This window comes from Cladophialophora bantiana, assembly GCF_000835475.1.
Source record: "Cladophialophora bantiana CBS 173.52 unplaced genomic scaffold supercont1.6, whole genome shotgun sequence".
NCBI classification, from domain to species: Eukaryota; Fungi; Ascomycota; class Eurotiomycetes; order Chaetothyriales; family Herpotrichiellaceae; genus Cladophialophora; species Cladophialophora bantiana.
The window spans coordinates 135,205-152,021 of NW_015971580.1; the positions used below are offsets into that span (position 1 = coordinate 135,205).

The 16,817-nt window shown below is 50.3% G+C and overlaps 4 protein-coding genes across 4 annotated transcripts; 3 read left to right on the forward strand and 1 right to left on the reverse strand.

Annotated features, from left to right (window-relative positions):
• Window positions 1–1,358: 1,358 nt before the first annotated feature.
• Z519_04375 (uncharacterized protein) lies at window positions 1,359–3,107 on the forward strand (the record flags this gene model as incomplete). The annotated part of the gene is made up of 4 exons (XM_016762121.1): window positions 1,359–1,487; window positions 1,543–1,613; window positions 1,666–2,240; window positions 2,308–3,107. The coding sequence occupies 4 exons, from the start codon at window positions 1,359–1,361 to the stop codon at window positions 3,105–3,107; spliced, it is 1,575 nt and encodes a 524-aa protein (XP_016621068.1).
• A 1,028-nt stretch (window positions 3,108–4,135) lies between these two features.
• Z519_04376 (uncharacterized protein) lies at window positions 4,136–4,972 on the forward strand (the record flags this gene model as incomplete). Its single annotated transcript, XM_016762122.1, has 1 exon — window positions 4,136–4,972. One exon carries the CDS (start codon window positions 4,136–4,138, stop codon window positions 4,970–4,972), a length of 837 nt encoding a protein of 278 aa, XP_016621069.1.
• An 863-nt stretch (window positions 4,973–5,835) lies between these two features.
• Window positions 5,836–8,088, reverse strand: Z519_04377 (uncharacterized protein; the record flags this gene model as incomplete). The annotated part of the gene is made up of 1 exon (XM_016762123.1): window positions 5,836–8,088. The coding sequence occupies one exon, from the start codon at window positions 8,086–8,088 to the stop codon at window positions 5,836–5,838; it is 2,253 nt and encodes a 750-aa protein (XP_016621070.1).
• Window positions 8,089–9,758: 1,670 nt separating this feature from the next.
• Z519_04378 (uncharacterized protein) lies at window positions 9,759–13,197 on the forward strand (the record flags this gene model as incomplete). Its single annotated transcript, XM_016762124.1, has 8 exons — window positions 9,759–9,972; window positions 10,038–10,096; window positions 10,149–10,400; window positions 10,434–10,497; window positions 10,528–10,662; window positions 10,718–12,157; window positions 12,316–12,499; window positions 12,720–13,197. 8 exons carry the CDS (start codon window positions 9,759–9,761, stop codon window positions 13,195–13,197), a joined length of 2,826 nt encoding a protein of 941 aa, XP_016621071.1.
• Window positions 13,198–16,817: the final 3,620 nt, after the last annotated feature.

Here is a 16,817-nt window from a genome sequence, read left to right on the forward strand (position 1 = left end):
TTGGAAGTGTCGTACCGAGTACCCATCAGGGAAAGCCAACGGAGGATTGACCCTTGGGGTGCCTCTTACGCTACCCTGGTCCGTGGTGGCGTTCCTTGATACAGCCTTGGTTGCAGCAGGCTGCAATGCTCTGATGTACTTGTACTACCTCGTATGCAAATTTAGATGCACGAATGAGGCTTTACAACAGCCCACAGGCACTAACCTCATTTTAACCCCCATCAATTTGATAAACGTTGCATATAAGAATGGACGCAGTTTGACATGCGGCACAACCCTTGGCTTATCATCCCCTCGACAAGATGGGCAGGTGGCCAATCCAAATCTTGGGTTGGACAAAGAGCTCGAGGGTTGCAGTGCTGGCATTGCTTGGCCGCATTTTGCAGTAGACCAAATATAGTATAATCCGAAGGATCGACAGCCGGGGACTGAAATCCGTTTCCACCTTTTTGCATACTGTAAAGCGGCCCGCCCCACATTCCACCCTTCATTCCCCGCCCCGAGTACGTGAAATGGCAGAATACGGAGTAGCCTCTGCAGCCTCAGTCGGTCTCTTTGTCCCTTTGACCCTGTCCTTTGTATGCTTCCATGGCTTATTGGCTGCTATCAAACCACTTGCATATTTTGCCGAGCGCGGCCCATGGCGTCTTGGACAAAGGGTTGCTTTAAACGGAGTAGTGAGCTTATCATGCTTGTCTGGGCCTTTTGGGTCCTTTTTAGTGCTCTGTAACCCATGCTCACACCATGGTTCCTTCCCTCTCCCTCTTTGTTTTCGCCCTTCCGGTAGGGGCTCGCTCCGAGTTCAAGTGCGTGCTGAGTGAAACCTACACGTACAGGATTATACAAGCGGTGGGGAAATTTGCACCTTCGATAGCGAGGCAACCGATCACTGCCATGCAACCACGCAGCCATGCTTCTCGAGTCTCGACAACACTTTGCCGAGCGTCAGGGATATTCTATAGTTCTCTTCACCGTCTGTTCTGCCTCAGAAACGCCTCAGATTGATTGGTGGGATTTCCCCAGACCCTCCACCACTCTTCCAGCCGAGCCTTCGAAGTCGACCTACTTGTAGGTAAGGCCATGAACCGATCAAGGCATTTTATTTTCAATCCCCTTATCACCCTGGCGTTTCTTCTATCACGGCACGTTGCTCTCTGCACGCTTGCTTGCCTTCGCGTGGCCTAGACCCAATCTCGGCAAACTGTCCACGTTTTTTCAGGGGACATCGGCAAGCCGGCGAGCCATAACCTGCAGGTCGTTGAGCCTGTCACTCTTTCTCTTTCCTTTATCTCACTCATCTCATCTTCCAGCGCCTTTTCTGGAATCTCGAGTGTTGTCCACGACTTTCTTCGCCCAAGATGGAGTCTCACGAGATGCTGTCGATCAAGACCCCTCAGGTCAACATTGAAGATGAGAAGAGAGAGTTCGCCCAGCAGTATGGTGGCCAAAGGACGGAGGGAACAAGAAACACGTCGACAAGAGTTCGAGTAAGTTATCTAGAAGCAAATATGACATGCCCGCAAAGGCTAAGACAGATCACAGAGAATTTTCAGCTTCGCACAGATTTTCTTTTTCGCGCTCAGTTACATGTCGTCCTGGGAGGCCATCGCATCGTACGATTGATATCTTCGCCTCCCAATCCAGCCGCAAGCTAATTGCAGACAGAAACATCGCATATTTTTTCTGGAATGGCGGTCCTCGTTCTCTTTCATTCGGCTACCTGGTTGTCATCTCGGGTGTGCTATGTCAGGTTGCGTCCATGGCTGAGATGGCTTCAGTACAGCCTATCGCAGGTGCGCAGTACCACTGGACTCACTACCTCGCGCCACCGTCGCAGCGACGCTTCATCACCTGGATGCAAGGCTGGATTACTTGGTTTTCTTGGATCTCTTTGCTGGCTGGCGTGGCCAACATCGCTGCTCTCATGATCCAAGCACTCGTCATCGCCAACTATCCCACCTACATTCCGCACGGATGGCATGTGACTCTGATCATTTACGCCTTGCTCCTTGTCCAAGGCTTGATGAATCAGTTCGCTTTCTGGACAATTCCTTGGATTGAGTTGCTCTCTGGTCTCTTACACATCATCATGTGGGTAGTCTTCGTTTCGGTGTTGGTCACCCTCGCGCCTCGCCATACAGCGGACTTCGTCTTCTTGGAAAAGTCGGCACTTTCCGGTTGGAACAACGAGTATATCTCATTCAACCTCGGTATGCTTACTGCTACCTGGGGTTTCGTAGGTAAGTCGCAGGCAACATATAGATGGACACATCTTAGCGTTTTCCTGATGCTGATAAAGTGTGCCAGGTTTCGATGGAGCGGTCCACATGTCTGAAGAAGTGCGAAAAGCGCGACATGCAGTGCCGAGAGCCATGTTCTGGAGCATTGTCATGAATGGTGCCCTTGCATACGGAATGGTGCTCGTCTTCTTGTTCTGCGCAGGAGATGTCAACGAACTGCTTTCTTCGGGCTATCCTCTTCTCCTCATTTGCATCAATGCGACGCAGTCCACAAGGGCTGGCTCCGCGATGGTCGGTCTATCGATGATCGTCACTCTGGCCTGCTGTCTGGGCAGTATCGCATCTGCATCTCGATTGACTTGGGCCTGGTCTCGAGATGGGGCGCTGCCCGCCTATTTCTCGTACATCGACCCGAAGCACCGCATTCCTGTCCGCTCAGTTTGGTTGCCAGTCTTCATTGTCATGTTGCTGGCTCTACTCAATATCGGTAGCAGCGTTGCCTTCAACGTTATTGTCGCGCTTTCGACGCTTGGCCTGTACCAGTCGTACCTCATGGCCATTGCCTGTATGATCTGGGCCCGATACAGAGGAAGAGTCGAACCGTCGGGCTGGTCCTTGGGACGCTGGGGTATCTACATCAACGTTTTTGCAGTCATCTACTCGGCATACATCATGGTCTTCCTTTGCTTCCCATCCTTTCTCCCCATCAACGGTTCTGATATGAACTACGCCCTCCCGATCAATGCTTTTGTCCAGCTTGTTGCGCTGGCTCTGTGGTTCTTGTGGGGCAAGCAGAACTGGAAAGGACTCAACAAGGATGTTGTCGATGCTGTGGTTGCCGATTCAGATCGCAACACCAAGGACTGAATGCAATAGCCGTCGAGCGCAAGGTCAAGAAATATCCATTTATTCACCTCTGTGTTTTGGGAGGGGTTGGCAGGGATTCCGTCTTTCCATCTAACGTCAAAAGCCTCTACCTACTTACACTCATTTGAGAATTACCTGTTGCCATTCTCCAGGAGTCGTCGGCAAAAGTCGGAATTGGCGCATGTCAGGTTGGTGCGCTTTGCTCAATTGCAGCAACAGAAGAAAGAAAACGGCAATATGTATATACAGCCTATGAAATTGGTCAGATCGTATCCTGATGTAGTTTATACATTTTCGCGTCGGCTATATACGACGAGCCGCGAGTATTTGAGTGTCTGTCCGAATAATCTTTAAATGAGTGGCTCACGGTAATACGCATTGTCTCCACATATCGACAAGGCCTGTTTTACCAGGAATGCTGAGGACGACGAACAGACTTAACCAACTCCAGACAGGGCCCGGTAAGACGAAAGAAATAACATTGTGCGCTACGAACATACACAACGAGGATACCTCGCTCTAGGTAAAATTAGTCTCGGCCGCCCCGTGCGTGACGATTACGTATTATCAATCAGACAATCCACTGTCGTAACCGGAATTCATCTATCCTCCTGGCTATGCCTTCTACCCGTATGCATTGATAGGTGTACTTGTATTCTACCCTATGGGATTCATAGCTGGAGGAAACGAGCCGCGAGGCTCCCTTGAGAGTGATTAAACAGTTAGCACTCCGTACTTGGACTAACGCTGTAGGCCCCTCTTGCTCCCGCGCAAGGCTAGGGAGTTCGCGGCGAGGCTGAAGCCTCCCAAGCCCCCGAAAGCCTCACGCCGTGTTCTCCACCAGAAATTTAATTTTCGTGTGCGATTCCCGCCGCGTTAGTGAATATCTGCAACAACTGCAGTGCAAGATGTTCCACCCTTGAACTCAGTATCCTTTTCGCGCCTCTGGCACATTAGACAAAATAAAAGCAAAACCAACCCCAGAACATACAGTTTACATTTTCCTTCCTTCACCGCGGATCGCAACCATGTCTCGCCCCGAAGACCTCCTCCCGCCGGACCTGTATTACAATGACACCGCCTCGGCCAAGTACACGACTTCGTCGCGTATCCAGTCGATTCAGAGTTCTATGACCAATCGCGCATTAGAACTCCTCGACCTCGATTGTCCTTCGTTTATCCTCGACATTGGCTGCGGTTCGGGGCTCTCAGGTGAGATTCTATCAGGAGATGGCCACATCTGGGTCGGCATGGACATTTCGCCCAGTATGTTAGATATTGCGTTGCAGAGGGAAGATGTGGAGGGGGACTTGTTCTTAGCGGACATGGGCCAGGGCATCCCCTTTCGCGCTGGAACGTTTGATGCCGCCATTAGTATCTCTGCGGTACAATGGCTTTGTAATGCAGAGTCGAGCGGGGTATCCCCCGAGGGCCGGCTGAGACGGTTCTTTGACGGCCTGTACGCGTCTCTGAGACGAGGTGCGCGGGCGGTCCTGCAGTTCTACCCAAAAAACGATGCGCAGCGGAACATGATTTCCCAGGCTGCCGTTCGCGCTGGGTTCGGCGCCGGGATCTTGGAGGACGACGGTGGCACCAAGAACGTCAAGACGTACCTTGTCCTCAGTGTCGGCGGCGGAGATATCACTGAGCGCGTGAGGAACATGGAGAATGTGGATATCGAGGACGGGAGGCGGATTAGAGAGGCCAAGATGGCTCAAAAAGGCGGCGGCAGACGAGGAGGAGGGGAAGCTCCCAAGGGCAGCAAATCCTGGGTGATGAAGAAGAAAGAGAAGATGAGGAATAAAGGCAAAGTCGTCAAGACGGATTCGAAATATACCGGACGCAGCAGAGGGCCCAAGTTTTGAATGAGAACGACGACACCTATTACCAGTATTACCGACCCCACAAACGACCGATTTGGTTGGGGAACGCGACGATACCAGACCAACGAAACGGAAATACGCAAGCTACGAACCATGAGCCACGAAATTATGCCCTGACCGACACACCGTTCGACAAAAGATGGCTAGACCGGGGACCTGTGCTAAGAAGCCAAGGACCCCTATTGCTAAGTGCATTTGATGGCTGTCAGCAATCTTCGAGGACCTGAAGCCGTCTCTCAGGAACGTCCCCGTCTCTTGGAGCGATCGACTTCAAGGAGAGGCGACTGAGGGGCCCAGTCCTCTTGTTGTTATGACAAGTACGACCAACTACACCAGTCTAAGTCCTCGTCTACGTAGACCGGAGACAACAGGCCACTGGGAGTAAGGCAGGAAACCGTGCTTCAACATACTCTGTTCTCGTTATCGCCCAACCTGCTAGGCAAGGGTTGGGCGAAGGAAGCCACGGGAAGGAAATCTGCGATCAATCGAACAATGCCGGAGTCAAGAAATGCAGGATTAGCTGTGATTTCAACACCCCAGAGCCGAAAACCGTTTATTCGGATACGCAAAACGCTCTCTATTCCGTGGGCTGCTTTTTCTTTCACAAAAATCCCATCCAGCAAATGCTCCTAGTCCGTTGAAACCCAACTCCGGAGGACCGCCGTTATATGCGCAGCCTTGTTTTCATGCAAGTGTAACCAAATTTTGATACAGCACTCCCTAGCATCGAGACATGCAGAGTGCCTAATGAGTCTTGCTGGTGTCAATCCCGACTGATTGACAGATAATTATTTCTCTCCGAACAAGGGGTTTTCACTGTTCAACCCGATAAGAGCTCCCCCTAATCAATCACTTCCCTCTTTGCCAGTGCCCTCAGCGTCTTCAAGAGACGTATTTTCCAACTTTCTGCCATCTGAATGTGTTGGTGCTGACAGACCTTGAGCTGGTTCGCGCTCATTTTCGTCAACACCAACAGAGAACTGCTTCTCTTCAACCTCTGCATTGGACGGGATACTTTTCCCATTCTCGTCGATGCGTACGCCACTCCCAACACGGACGTTTTTGAGCTGCCTAAAGTCCTCGTCCACCATCCTGTCCTCATATTTCTGCTCAGAAGACTTGTCATTGCTCCTGCGCCACCCTGTCGCAAAGACCTTGCTTCCTGAGATGTCGAACTTTGGCAGCGGATGAGCCTCCGTATTGAACACAACAGTATCAAGAGGAAAGAAGTCATCATCTGAAAATAAGAGATAGAAGTACTTGAGCGTCTCGGCCAACCAGAAACTCTCCATGTTATCGCGCCGCTTCCTTTCTCGAACAGGGTTCTCCATTACCGTGTCCAGGGAGGCGTATGCGTACACCTTGCCTGTCAGTTCGTCGACGACCTTGGTGTGCTCGCGGAAGGCTTCAAACATTTCCCACCCCCATTGCCGGTATTTCTTGTCCTTGGTGATGCGGTACATGTAGAAGAGGGATTCGATAGTTTCGGGTCGCTGGAGATTGTGCACATCGTTTGAACGAATGTCGTAGTCAGAGCGCCAGTCAGCATCATGATCATCAGAGAGCTCGGTAGTATGTGGTGGTGTCCACGCTAAGTCAAGATGTCCTTGCCACTGCGGAGCCGGGTTGTCGGTATGGAAATAACAAATCTCAGGGGCAAGGCCCGTCGGAGTGACCTTGTACATGCCCCAGCACGTCTTCATCAATTCCTCGGCGAGTTTGAGGTTTTCGTCATGTGTCTTTGTCCATTTGCTCCCTAGTCTGGCTCTCGCTTGCTCGACTGTCTGGCCTTCGGTCACTGCCAAGGCTATTGTCCCTGGCATGAAACACGCAAGATGATCCATCTTGGCCGTCAGAGGGGCGTGGAGTCCATTTTGCCTTTCGGCAAGGATGGTTAGTGATGCGTGCGCAGAATAGGTGATCAAGTGTTTCTTAATCCCCTCAAGTGCCTCTTCCCACATATCCAAGTAAATTGTCTCAACGCATCCTGTTTGCAAGTATTGTTTGATCAAATATTCGTAATAGCTGTCGCCTCGAGATCCCAGCCGTATATTTTCACCTCGAAAGTCGCCAGTGGCGGGATATATGTAGATTGGGACCAGGCCGTCTTCGCGTTTTTGTGATTCAATAACTTCGATGACGTGCTCCGCCCGCTGCCAGTATATTGGTTCACCTGTGATTTTGGCGAGATATTTCATCTCGAGTTGGAGAGTTGCCGCTTCGGCGGTAGAGGATGCTCCTCCGTCGACATGCGAACCAACCCCCTGGGTAGTGTTCAAGTTCACCGACGCATACGGAATTCCAGAAGGGGAGTCGTAGGCCCCGAGGAGACGGTCTGCAAGATCTGTCGCTTTCTCGATGTATAGGTCTTCTCCAGGTTGGTTTACGTCATCATCTCTCTGCGGTGCGAGATGTGGGAATGATGTTGACAGGTAGTACGCAGATAACAACCCACCCAGCATGCGGATAGTAGTCTCGAAGGTATTGACTTCGTGATGGGCGGTATAGGAGAGCGATGTGGATATCCATTCTCTTGCTCTGGCGACATGCGAAGTCAAATTCATCATCATGGCAGTATCCAAGGCGTCCACAATGATCCAACCCATGCCACCTTCAACCATATTCTTTCCCTTCCTCGAAAGAGGGTGGTATTCATCCATTCCCCACGCATATTTCTCGTAGCCTTCCCATGAAGTCTTGAACACCTCTTTCACGGCCTCTCTTTGCTCTGACCAGTCTTCTGCGCGGAAGAAAGAATGTTGATGGGCAGCGGGATCGTAGAACTGGGGGGAGCCCCAAGGTAACCATCCCATCCACCAGAGAAACAGTAGCGTTGCGGAACCAATCAAGGTCAACACTCTCTTTCGCCTCAAGAAGGCTCTTCCTTTCCGCCGACTCGAGGGAAAGTGTGGTTTATCCTTGTACATGGGCAGATCTTTGCTCTCGGCAAAGATGTCGTTAATCTTGGCTGTGATTGCACCGGCAGGTCCTCCTTTTGCATGTCCATTACTATTGTGCTTCTGCCGCCAATATGTATCTTCATACGCGCGTTGAGAACTGGTGAACGAAGGGACATTCTGGGGCACTTGGAAGGACATTGGAGGGCGAATTGGGCTAGAGGAGATGGCTCATTTAGATCGAAGACGAGGTAGGGCGGTGAGAGGGGTGATGGAGGCTTGTCGGATGAAGTAAGAGCTCAGGAATACATTATAATGATCCAAGAAGACGAGAGACGATCTATTATACAAAAGTTGCACAGTTGTCCTGTGGCTCGTTTCGAAGGCAATGAAGTGGCTTGTGTAATACCGCGTACGAGTTAAAGCCCCTTGAGAAAAGCCTTGGCTATGCGAAGGTTTATGTCCAGGTCGCTGCTCCTGATGCCGCTGTCTCAACGTCGATTCCCAGATACAATCATTCTTGAGAGAGCACACAGACACAATATCAGAAAACTGGCTTATTTCGACGCCACTGCAACTCGCCTCGGTCCCATTATGAACTTGCACCGTTTTTCTCTGGCAGGGCCATCGCCGATGCACAACCCCCTTGAAAGGGAACTTCAAAGCGTCGCGCCCACCATCAACTCTCTTCTGAGCCAGTGACCGCTCGATTTCCACAGGGATCGAGTTCTTATCCCTTGAATGGATCGCCTTCTGTCCCACTAGATTCAAGCCTCAAGTAAGCCGCAGTAACTACAGCCTTTCCATAGCTCAATAGCTCAACACCAATGGTCACAAACGCATTTTACTGGTTTGTTTCTCACTGCTTCATCGAGTCTAGCTAGGGTTCGTCATGCCTGGTGATCATGGCCGATTCTGATACCAAAGGACAAAAGGACAATGACAAATAGGATTAACAGAATGAGATTGGCCAATATACTCAGCTCAGTGCGTCGTCAAAGCTAGGGTACGCGTGTGATGGACTATCTGAAGGCTTGAATCAACTCCCTCCCGTGGCCCATCGCCACCAGGCAGCATCCATATATTATCAAAATCATACCGATCGCCTTCAAAGTCTTCCGGTAGCATCCCCTCTTTCTCGCGCCCCCACGACTGATTCAGCGTTCTGGCCGACTCACTCTAGGTACAATGTCATTCAGCATCTATTCCACTTCGCGTGCCACAGAGTGAGATGTTAACCTCGACAATGGCCAGCTGCGAGCCTGATGCGGATGAGAAATTTGGCCCAGCGGTAGCATCCTGTGCTCGATCCTTTGACTTCACCCTTCTCTTCGAGCAGACCATTCTCCCTACTGTTCCCGATGCCATCTTCCTGCTCCTTGCATTCTGGCGCCTGTGGGCCCTGCTTCATGTACCAACCCGTACCACCAAGCAAGGATAGATTTCAATTGCCAAAGTAATAGCGGCTCGTCTCCTGGTCGTCATTCAGCTAGTACTCCTGCTCCTTTACACCGCGGCTACTTCAATCAAAAAGACCACATCTATTTCTGCAACGGTGCTGGCAATTTGTGCGGCTACAATCATCGCCCCCCTTTCATACCTCGAACATCAACGTTCTATCCGACCATCGACGCTCTTGAACTCCTACCTTGCCCTCTCAGTTATACTCGACATCCCTCAGGCCCGTACACTTTACCTTCTGCAAGGCCATGATGACTTTGCAGGGATATTTTCCACAATGGTGGCTATTAACGCCGCCATGCTTCTCCTTGAGGCATGGAGCAAGAGAAGTTTTCTTCAGGTGCATTTCCAAGCTCTGCCAATAAAACCCACTAGCGGTATCTTGAACCGCGGGCTGTTCATTTGGATGAATGGCATGTTCATTCAAGGGTTTAGGAAGCCAATATCTTCTGAAGATCTCGGCGCGATCGATAGCAAGTTCGACTCAGCTGCCATTCATCAACAAATCCACGATGAGTGGTCAAAGCAAGACCGCCGAGTCAAATGGCCTCTCCTCTGGACCCTCTGGAGAGCACTTCGATGGTCTATCTTGTCAGCAGTACCGGCTCGGCTCTGCTACGGCGGGTTTGTCTTCACTCAGCCGTTCCTCATTCATTGAACCACTCATTGCCTAGCTCAACCACGGACAGGAAATGACATCGGCTACGGTCTCATAACGGCAACTGGTTGTATCTACGTGGGAATAGCGGTGGGGAGCCTAATCCTTTTGTTAAGGTGGGTGCTAATCTATGTCTATCTAGATATCGACGGCTATCTACAAGCATCAGTTGTACCGTCATATTACCTTGGTCAGAGGCGCGCTTGTTACCCTCATCTACTCTGAGACAGTCTCCGTGGAGCAAACCTTTGACGGTCCATCGGCCATCCTGACACTTATGAACACCGACGTGGACCGGATCTACCAACGTGTATTTGTGCTTCCCGATCTTTGGTCTCGCCCCTTGGAGCTGGCTGTTGGGACCATTCTGCTGGCATTGCAAATTGGGTTGGGTGTCCGTGATGCCACTAATTGTTGTTTTTCTTAGCATCACCGCCGATTCTCGCGTCACGGTGATGATAGGCGGAAAAGTCAAGACATGGAACGACGCGGTCCAACAAAGAATATCTTTAACGGTTGAGGTTTGGGGTTCCTTAAATGTGTCAAAATCCTAGGACTCACCGGACCCATACATTTGATGCTCCAGAATGAAAGACTACGCGAGCTGCGCTTCCAGGTGAAGTTTCGCCAATCAACTGTTTGGCTGAATACATTGGGTAGGGCCTATCTTGTGCAAGCTAATTGGAAGTACATCTGACGACCACTGGACAGGAAACGTGCCGCCTGCTCTTGCTGCAGCTGTTACCTTCATCGCATACGCAATAAAAGCCAAACTTGAGGGTTCTGCCTCAATAAATGCCTCTGAGGCCTTCACAAATCTTGCTCTCATCTCTTTGGTCGCAGCCCCTTCCGCCAATATTCTGACAGCTTATCCCGCGGCAGCCTCATGCATCGGTTGTCTAAGCGGGATCAAGGCGTACTTGATGAAACCACGAGCTCATACTCTCAATCGAGAAGTTACTGAAACGAATGCTCTGCCGAACAAGGAGAATTCCGGCTTCCGTGCGGTTCAGGATGCTGCATGCATATCCCGTTCCAATACCAGAAGGCTCAGCGGCTATCATGATATTCTTCAAACTCTGGATTCAATCCTCCAACCCGGAAACGTCACTTTCATTCTGGGGCCAAGCGGCTCAGGTAAATCCACATTCTTGAGAGCTGTAATGGGTAAAATGTGCCACTCTGAGCCCATATGGTCAAGAGGGGAACTTATCTACTGCGAAAAAGTCCCGTGGCTTTTTACAGGTACTATTCAGGAGAACATTTGCAGCACCAACATTGAGAATTTTGACGAGGGTTGGTATCGATCTGTCCTTGCTACGTGTGCTCTTCAAAATGAGCTTATTTCATTGCCGCGAGGCGACCTGACGCACATTGATGGCCAAGCTTCCAGTCTCAATGGAAGTCAGAAACAGCGTGCTGTGCTCGCTCGTGCTCTATACCTGCGACCTCGACTGAACCTGCTTGATGATTTGCTAAGTTCTTCGGACTTGGAAACGGAAAGACCAGTTATACAGGGATTACTGGGACGAGACGGTCTTCTACGAAAGCTCCATGCAACTGGAGTTATTGTTGCTCAGAGTTGGCGCTACGCAGAGGTTGTGGACTGCTTGTTCGCGATTGACAGCGAAAGAAATGCCAGTTTGATTCTGAAAGCAGCTAGATTCGACGACAGCATTTTCAACACTGATGCGGATCTACCTGCAAGCATTGGAGAGTCGAAACCCACAGATGAAAAGATCAAAATCTTTGTGGTTGTTCCCGGGACTGGGTTGGCTGGGAAGCTTGCCCGCAATGACAGTGACTTCTCAGACTACGCTTATTACTTCAAAAGCATGGGCTGGCTGTGGGTCGTTTCATTCTTTCTATTCACCATCGTCCAGACAATTTGCTATTACATGTCCCAAGTCATCCTGCAATGGTGGACCGCAGACGGTGGGCTGGATGTCGCGAAATGGACGCCACTCTATTTCTTCCTGGCATGTGACAATGCCATATTCTTCGGTCTTACAACCTGGGTAAAGTTTCTCAAACTGGCGCCGGAGTCTGCTGCGAACTTGCATCGAATACTGCTGGATACTGTAACAAATGGGACTTATTTGTTTCTCGCAAAGACCGACGTTGGCATATTGCTCAACAGATTCAGCCAGGGTATGGCTCTGATCTAGTCCCAACTACTTGCTGGGGTAATACTCTGCACGACAATCTATCTTTTTTGGACACTCGGATCCTTGGCGCTCATATGCAACGGGCCAAGATGGATGGCTCTGACTGTTCCAGCCGTACTGCTCGCGCTGTTCTTCATTCAGTGGATCTTCAGACCTCTCGTCGACTCCGGGTTATTGAGCTTGAACTGAGGAGCCCGCTATATTCCCACTTCCTCGAAACAATGAAAGGGCTCAGCAGCATCCGGAGGCTTCACTGGGAGCAACAATTCACAGACCGCATGATTAAAAAGCTCGATGATTCACAGATTCCTTACTACTTACTCTAGTGCGCACAGAGGTGGCTCCAGCTTGTTCTGGACCTCGTCATAGCCGCACTGGTTTTGATCGTGATGATACTAGCCGTCAGCCTACGGACATCCACCAATCCAGGCTCTCTAGGCCTTTCTCTCAACAACATCCTAAGCTTTAATGACATTTTGTCTTTTTTGCTTCAGTACTGGACGCAGTTGGAGATCTCACTGGGATCAATAGCCCGAATTCGAGAGTTTGCAACCCACACACCGGGAGAGGAGACACCGCTCAGATGGCGGTATCGAGCTTCACAACCTCATTGCTGGTTACAATGCGTCCGACAATACCCTCAACAATATCACAATGTCGATTCGGCCAGGTGAAAAGATTGGGCTGCGCGGACGCGCTGAGAGTGGCAAGACTTCCCTCCTCGCTTTTTTGAGACTGTTGGATGTATCACAAGGCTCCGTAATTGTCGATGGCATCGATCTCAGCACCGTTCCTCACGCGACAATCCGAGAACGTATCCTCAGCGTCCCCAAAGATTCCTTTCTTATCCAACGGAGAACTGTGCGATTCAACGTGGATCCCAATGGTGAGCATAACAATGCACAAATAATCTCTGCATTCGCCAAGACGTTTCTGTGGCCTATCCTGGAAAAGAATGACGGGCTAGACACGATCATCGCTTCAGAGCTCCTGTCTCCGGGAAAAAGCAGCTATTCAGTCTGACCCGGGCAAATTTACGCAAGAGCAGCTGCGACAGTGGCAGTAACGGAAGGAGCAATTGTCAAGAAAAGCGAAAACACAACGGTGGAAAAGGTGTGCTGCTCCTCGACGAGGTTACAGGTCAACTGGATACGGTCAGGGGGAAAGCTGTTTGGCGTATGATCAGGGATGAGTTCTCTGGACAAGCAGTTTTGACCATCGCAGGACCTCATCGGCTTGACTCTATCTTAGACAGTGATCGCATCGCTGTCATGGAAGATTGAAGGGTGTTTAAGAAGTTATATGAGTCGAGTACGGGAGAAGAGCCGTGAGATTAGCTTGACTCTTCGCCTCCATTGAAGCGCGAGTGTCTACATGAGCGAGCACGACGAGTCAAGCGAATGGAAGGAATCCTCTGTGAACCGGGGAGCGACGCAGAAGAGACTCAGTGATGAGCAACTTGGTTTGTTCTCCGGTGCAAACCTCACCCTCAGTCAGGGGGTCCTCCGACGACCATTCAATCAAAGCCATAAAAGAGGCTTTGAACGTCGAATAGAAAGCGGGACTGCTATGTGAAACTGTTTTCCATTGATTGACATTAACACGGCTTCAACAGGATCCAATGGAATTGATCCACAGGTACGGAGCAGACGTCCCGAAGACTCTGCAATATTCGATGGTCCTCTCTCCGGTCAGTGTTACACCCAGTTTGCCTTGTCTTTCCACGACATTTCCATCGTCATAGTGTCTGCCCCATCCAGCGTTGTCTTACAGCATTTCCGATCATCACCACCAGCTTACCCTGCTTTTCTCCTCTTTGCGCTTTCGAGAGCAATTAATATTTAACCCTTCAACTTGTCGAGCCCCTATGGCCCATCTCTGTCCAGCCATCCCTGCACGATTCTTCTGCTGAATGTGCTGCGCGGCTGATTTGTGCTCCTCCCGTGAGGCTGATAGACTGGAAAGATGCTGCGGTCTGCTCGCCTCGGCTGTGCCTTGCCATGATTTGATGTCGTCCCAAGATCGTCTTCCAGAAATATCCTGATCCCTCTCTTTGCCATCCCCAAACAGCAAATGTGATACTGTATGACTGACATGTCCATTCGTCCCAACAGCTCGTGGTGCCTTCGCGCTGCTTTGCTTCCACAGCGGGCACAGGATTGGTCTCTGGTGACAAATCTAGAATTTGGGTCAGTGGGCACATTTTCCCCATGGGAAAAGGCGCAACTATGACGTATCATATCTCTCTCACTGATGAACAGGATCGTCTTCCGTTGTTCGGCTGGCGCTGAGATTGTGAGTTAAAATAGAATGAAGCTTCGACAGCGGCGAGTCTGTCAAGGAATCCATGTAACTCGAGTAGATTAAGTCTCTGGAGCTGGCTGCTGCTGGGGTCGGCTCGTCATTCGGAAAGAGACCCAATAGATTGTAAGAATCCTGTCTGTTCACATGTTGTAGCGCAGGACATTCTCGTCACAATGCGACACAGGTCTATCGAAAGTGAGCAACTTGGAAAGTAGAAAAGCGCTCTGGGACTTTGTCTTGAGCCAGTATGAGGCTGTTCGTGATCGATCAATTGTGGTCCCAGTGGTTGTCACCAGCATGGTTTTCTCATTGACCTGTTCCACCCTGCGGAACCGCATTCGCGGTATTTGTATCGTCATTGAGACATAGGCAGTTGCATACTAGTTGTACATAAGATTATGCTTGCCCGTTGTGGATGGCTTAGAAGATCTTCGTGCCAGAGGAACTGTGTTTCTCAGAGATTGTGCCCGTGGCCGATCCTGACCTAATCCGCGGACACGCATCTGCATGGGCCAGCATCTTGCTGAGATCTGTCACTGCCGCTAGTAGCGGATCCCGGTCTCGATGCCTTGAAATGGCTCAAACTTGGCTAGAGGCTGGTTGTATCGCTATTCTCAGGCACCGCTTTGAATGTCATTTGGCCATCTAGCCCTTTGTCGGCATGACTATGACAAGAGAGGCTCTCTTACCAACCAGAAATTTGAGGGACTTGTTACTTTTGCATTCAGTCGATTTGACCATTCGGCCTGAGGGACGGGCTGCAAGTTCTCTTGGAGCCTTGTTTGGCAAAAGTGTGTGCATTCGGGCGCACGCCAAGTGCTCGCCGGCTATAGAAACACTACCGGCAAAATGAAGGCCGTTGCTATTTTGCGTTTGGTCGCTCTTGCCAAGTGTTTACTTGAATGGATGGCTTGTCTTGGACTCTGGCGGTCTCCTCAAACGACACCTCCCGCCCGGTAATTCTGGTGTCATGTCATTTTGTCTCTTAACGCATACTCTGTCTTCCGTGCCAGGTTGTTTTGGCATGAGCACATGATTGCGTTTTCTTCAGTGGGCATGGCTTCAGGCCTCATCAGCGATTTGAGGGTTTTGTTAGTTTTGCATTTGGTTACTTTGACCCTAGGCTTTTGATAGACGGTTCGCCTCAATTGCTGGTGTACTTCAAACCCGACTTTCTCGCTGTTACTTGTGGGTTGTCTGCCTAGCGAGCCGGCATCGGCGACACCAAGTGTTCTGGTAGTGTTCTGATTTTCTTGCAGCCTCAGAGACAATGATGAGCCCTTGGGTTTCCCGTCTGGAGGTCGCACATAACGATGCCGACCCTCGTGAGGCGGTCCTCCGCGCTGGCAACACTGGGACTTGCGCGCCCTTCAGATTCTTCTTGGGATTAGAATCTGCTCCTGACCCCCATGAGATGCTCCTCTTGCGGGAGCCCAAGCCAGGACCCGTAGGATGTTTGGATTCTTTTTCTTGCGGTCAGATCATGGCCTCCGACCCATTGGGTTCTTCTGGCGAGCAGAATGCAGCCTTGGATCCAACATACGAGGTATCTCTTTAGCATTCATGTTGAATGTCATGGAACAGACCCTTATGGAGCTACCAATGTCTCGTGGATAAGGAACAGCACGCGAGGAATGAAATGAGAGTCAAAAGTGAGATGTGACCCAGTGTGACACAAGTGAGAGAAGGATGAGACGAGTGGAGAAAGGCGTTCACTTGGCAATACTTACATTAGCAAACTGCCAAGCCCCCTTGACACGCTAGATTGCGCTTAGGCTTGGCAAAAGCTTGGTGCGGCTATTGTCAATGACGTACCCGGCAAGCCGGGTCGCCACCTTTTTCCCGAAATCCCTGCGGAGCTGATTGACCGATTACGTGGCACAGAGATCACATATGGTGATACAAGATCTTGCAACAAGTTCCTGCATCTTATTCCCAGTTTGATCCCTTGCACGGGTGGAAAGGGGTAAAGCGCACCTACGTACCTCGTACTCACTGGGTAAGAATGGAGTAATTGGTAAGAAGAAACAGGGACCTCAGCTTGAGAAGCGTGGGGAAATTCCCCTTACGTTCTTTTTCCTTCAGCATTTTCCTTTTTCTTTCATCCCATTTCTTCGCGCGTCTCTCCAAATAAATAGTGAGTCTTGCTACTTTTACGCAAATGTACCTCCGTTCTGCCTGAGATATCTGCCGTGCCGGGTACGAGCACCGCATTAATTTCGGAACTTTTCCAGATTCAATTGTCCCTTCCCTTTGTCCATGAAAATTGTATTCGGGTGGAACTGATTTATCCACAGTAAAAAAAAAGGCTATACTTACTCTATATAGTTATAAGATAA